The sequence below is a fragment of the Montipora capricornis genome, chromosome 6 (genome assembly GCF_036669925.1).
Source record: "Montipora capricornis isolate CH-2021 chromosome 6, ASM3666992v2, whole genome shotgun sequence".
Classification (NCBI taxonomy): Eukaryota; Metazoa; Cnidaria; class Anthozoa; order Scleractinia; family Acroporidae; genus Montipora; species Montipora capricornis.
In genome coordinates this window covers 8957350-8962349 of record NC_090888.1, presented here as the reverse complement: position 1 = coordinate 8962349, position 5000 = coordinate 8957350, and the positions used below count along the sequence as shown (strand labels likewise).

Genomic DNA, 5000 nt, shown 5'->3' with positions numbered 1-5000 from the left:
GCATAGCATCGGCGAAGATATTGTTCATTAAAGCAGCTAACCTAAGCTTATGAAAAGGGAGTCCCATTTTGCTTCCTCAAGTACTTCTGTTTTTGGCTTTTCACAAGGGAAATAAAAAAATAATGATCTTGGCAGACCAACAATGTAAGGATTCAGGGGCTTGAAACCCTTGTTGTTCATACATCCTCCCCAGACAGGTATGGCATACATGTATATTATAGATGGTAAAATACAGATTGGAAACCATGCTCTGAGGAAGAAAATGACTGCATTATTTTTAAAAGACTCAAGTTATTGAACTCAGGACTACCACATGGTTATTATTGATAGCGTATCTCCAAGGTTCAGTTGCTGTACGTGTGAAATGTTTCTTGAGAGCGAGGCTAGTGAGTCTAATTAGTGCACAACCAAGCGAATACATTTTTGGCTGCCACTTATGCATTCCGCCTATGGGTTAAAATATTAAATAAGGACTCCTCTTCCAATGAGCGCTCCCCCCCGATCTTCCCAACAGAGAACGAATACATGGTACTGAATGTCGTACGATTTACATACACAGCACTTTTAATGAGATACATTTAAACTTAACAATGTGTTTCTCATCATCATCGTCATCATCAATCCAATTTTGATCCGGGTTTATCCCCGTAGATGGGGGTGGCCGGATTTACCCCACTTTCGCAGCAATCTCTCTAACTCCCGCTCTCCATCTTGCTCGATTTATGGCATCCTTTTTCTTATTGGTTTTAAATTGTAGACAACATTTATATGATTCTTAGGCCTTAATTTTTACTTTTTTTTAAAATTAAGAATGATAATAATAACACTATGAAATTAATGTGATGTGTAGCACAATCACCTTACCCACTTGGGGGTGGCTCAGAAACATTTCCTGATTTATTCAGTTTAACGTCTTCAATGAAGCTATATTTTTGCTGAATGCTAAGGTTATCCTTGTTGATTAGCATACAGGGTGTAAAAAGGGTAAGCGACTTTCTTTTCTTGAGAAAACAAAGGAAAAGGATAGAAAAATAGGCAAATTTTGAGTGTAACGCGTAACACAATTTTCAAATTGAAAGTCTTTAAAACCATTTTTCATAAGAGAGAACAATTATGTGGATTAACGGACAATAACCAGTGATAACACGCAGTAAATACTACATATGAGCCAAATTAAAACAGTTCAAGTTTATTAAAACACATTAAAAAGATTCAAAATTCCGTAGTTTCCTTACTGTAACGCTGTGTTTTGGAATTCTGGCGCTCACTAGGTTATAGTTTGAAACAAGTCTTCAATTGATATCTGTGGCTTCAAAACCACCTGAACTAAATGCTCATACCTTGTGCTTTAACATACAGAAAAATTAGTTTGAGGGATCCACTACGAATGGAGAAATCACTCCTCAAAACAGTCGCTATGCTTTTTCTGTTCCGCAATTGCGCAATAATATTTTTCGAGACCACTTCTTTCAATGTTGCTCCTGCTCCAACCAAGCCGTAAGTGGGTTCCAACCAAGCATTTTCTGAATGCTCACAAGTTCCACTAGCTATTTCCACAGTTTCGTCATCGTAGCTTTCAGGGTCGCGAAAATATTAGCCTTTGACTGAGTCGCTACGTTTTTTTTAACATGCCGGGCCATATTGAACCTAGTCTTGAGTGCCAGTGAACATCACAAATCTACTTCGCAAAGAAGCCATGATTTCCATGTGCTTTACAAGGCTTAGTAACCTTTCCTCTATGGATATTATTGGGAAGTCCACAATGTCTTTTCAGGGGCAATTTTCAGGAAATCGAGAGAGACATCTGCTCTGACCTCAAATTGTAAAGTGGAGCAAAAAAGTGGAGCAGAAAGTCAGCGTTTAGGGTGTCAATAGAACTAAATGAGGGGATGCTATCCTCCATGTAGTGAAAGCTTTCTGTTTTTACTTTTTATTTGCCTCAAAATTGACTATCTGTATGAAAGACCACGCCTGCAAGGGGTCATGGGTAAATCAAAAATTCAGTTTTAACGGACCAAACATTAATATTTTCCGAACAATTAGAAAGATATGTAAGTCTGGGTGTGAAATAAGCCAAAATAAGTGATTTTCACCCCAATAAACACAATTTCACAATTCTTAGGTATGTTACAGAAATGGGTACCGTGATCATGCTACTCATCTGTACAATACACTTAGAGATGACATTCAAAACACCAATTGTCTCAACCGTTAAGAGACAACTTAGGGACATCTTAAGAACCTTTCTGGCTGAAGTTTCACAAAAAGTATTTTGCTATTACAGTTTTTATTACAGTTTAATTTTATCATCATCTTTCATTTTGGATTCAATTCAAATAAAAACTGTTACATGTATAATTATTGAAGCTGACAACTGAAAAATAATTTAAGTGCCCCCCTCTCGCCATAGAAATAAGTGCCCCTGGTGCTAATTTGAGCATTTGCAGTAAGTGGACTTGCAGCGACTTTGTCAAGCATCCTTTTCGGAAAGCCCACCTTTGATGAATTTGTTATCTACAAAGGCATGATCCACTATTGAGTCACTGATACAAGATTCTAAGATCTTGCTTGGAATTCTCAACAGGGAGATTGAGTGTTTTTGTATTCTGTGTATTGTGTACTGTGAGTAGTAGAAATACTGTTTTGTAAGTATTTATGTTAAATAAATTTAAAGAAAAAAAAATGTATTGAGATGGACATGTAGTTTCCCCTATCATTTTTGTCATCCTTCTGAAATACAGGGCACAATTTTGCACATTTCTCAATCGTTTTAGACTTTGCCATCCAGGAAGCTCATGAGGGTACTAGCGAGCGGCCAGCAAATTAATCATTAATTTTTTGTTGATATTCCATCTGGGCCTGTAGCTTTCCCTGGTTGTAGCAAGCTAATTTTCAATAATTTGGCAGTGAGACAGGGAGATGTTTGAGTTACTCTAGAATCCAGATATTTCCTCTTTTTAACTCCTCTTTTGGTCATTGTGAGGATGACAATGATTACCGTCAATTAGCGTGCAGGGATGGCGCAGTGGTGAGAGCACCCGCCTTCTACCAATGTGGCCCGGGTTCGATTCCCAGACTCGGCGTCATGTGTGGGTTGAGTTTGTTGGTTCTCTACTCTGCACCGAGAGGTTTTTCTCTGAGTACTCTGGTTTTCCCCTCTCCTCAAAACCCAGAATTTGATTTGATTTGCGTTAACTTGTTAATTTCAATTTACAGTGTCCCCGATTAGTGCTCTACAGCGCTAGAAGATTAGACACAAATACTGTAAAGTTCCTTTCCTTTCCTTTCCTTTTTTAGGTACATTATTATCATTATTAGTATTATTAGCAGCAGTGGTACATTTACTGTATGTGGTTTCTGTATTATTGTTTTTTGATTGTTTTTATTGTAGTTCTACAGCTGTAGGTGAGTCTTAACCCAGAGTGAGTTTCAGCCCTGTTTTAAAAACGTGTTTCTAACTCATTCCTGCCCACTGGTCCCTACAGTCAGCTAAAACTCCATTTATTTTTATCTGCTCTTTTTGTTTGTCCGTAGACACCAATCTTGAAAAAGGAGTTTGAAAGAATAAGCAAAAGACAACCCATGGAGCTACTAAGCATGAAAAGGTCTGTGATGGAATTAAATTGAAATTAAAGGAATTTTGGTATGATGAAGCAGTTCCCCATGTACATGTACTGTTTAAGCAATAGAGGACATTTTTCGTGTTTACATAGTTTCATCTAAACACGAGGGGGAGTTGGGAGAATTGGAGACAGTTATTCAAACCTGAGATGCAGCCAAGGGTTTGCATAATTGTCGAGAATTCTCCCAACTTCCTGAGTGTAAACAAGGAAAAAAGTCCTCTATTGCTTTTATAAAACATTTCAATTCGAGAAGTGAAGGTTTATGCTGGTTCTTTTACTTCTTGATTGAAACAGATTTTCTTGATACACGCTCGTATTTCCTACCAGCCAATCAAAACGCATCAAAATTAGTGTGATGTCACAGCCGTGTTTACATACTCTCATCAAAACACAGCTATTGACCAATGAGAGTGCGTGTACTATCCTAATTATTTTATAAAATTAATATTGTTACATGTAACACTGAACTTCTTTCCTTTTATTTACTATGCAGATATGAACTTCCTCAGCCAACTGCGAACCAAAAGCATGACATTACGTCCTGGTCAGAAGCTGTGGACAACTCGATGGCTCAGTTGGAACATCAAGCGGAAAGGTGCACTCCCATCATTGATAATAATAATAATAATAATAATAATAATAATAATAATAATAATAATAATAATAATAATAATAACAAAAACAACAACAACAACAATAATAATAATAACAATTCTCAATAACGCTAGAAGGAAACAAATTCTTCCTTAATGTTTTGGTAAGGTTGCTTATGTCCAAGTGAAAACAAGTCCAAGTATTATTAATTTTAAATACTCGGTCAACCAGAGTGCGTACTAGTCCTAATTTGTAACTAAAAGGTACAAAGCTGTAAAAAATTAGTGAGCAGACCGGTGTAGGTCTTCTTGTGGAAAACCGAGGTAATAATGCCCTGATTACTATGGTTGTCGCTCCCGTTGTTCAGAAGACTGTTTTAAAATTCTCGACTCTGCTTCCACACGTTTCCAATTGAAAATCAAAGAAGCCATGCATATCCTTTGGGAGCAGCCATCTTTAAATTCCCAAGTCAAACATCTTAATTTATCCCTTTCATACTAATTAGTTTCTTTTCTTAGCTTAAATAGTCTGGTTTTTTCTGTTTTGTTTCGTGGTTGTGTGTTTTTATTCTGTTCTTGCCTTCATCCTTAATTATTCATGTTATATCTCACTTTGTTACACTATTTATTGCTCAACTTTAGTTTATTTCTCATTGTACAACTGACCATGGATCGGAAACATGTCTTGAATAAAGATGAATTTCAAAAACATCGTATGGATCATCAAAGCGATATCTTACTGATGATGATAATAATAATAACAATAATAATAATAATAATAATA

General features: G+C 36.5%; 1 protein-coding gene across 1 annotated transcript in view; it reads left to right on the top strand.

Moving 5' to 3' along the window:
- The window catches only part of LOC138051457 (pre-mRNA-splicing factor SPF27-like), a 13927-nt gene that overhangs the window by 849 nt on the left and 8078 nt on the right, over positions 1 to 5000 (top strand). Inside the window, exons 3-4 of the mRNA XM_068897652.1 lie at positions 3535 to 3605; positions 4117 to 4218. Of these exons, the coding sequence (XP_068753753.1) occupies positions 3535 to 3605; positions 4117 to 4218 (173 nt within the window). The remainder of the gene's footprint in view (positions 1 to 3534; positions 3606 to 4116; positions 4219 to 5000) is intronic.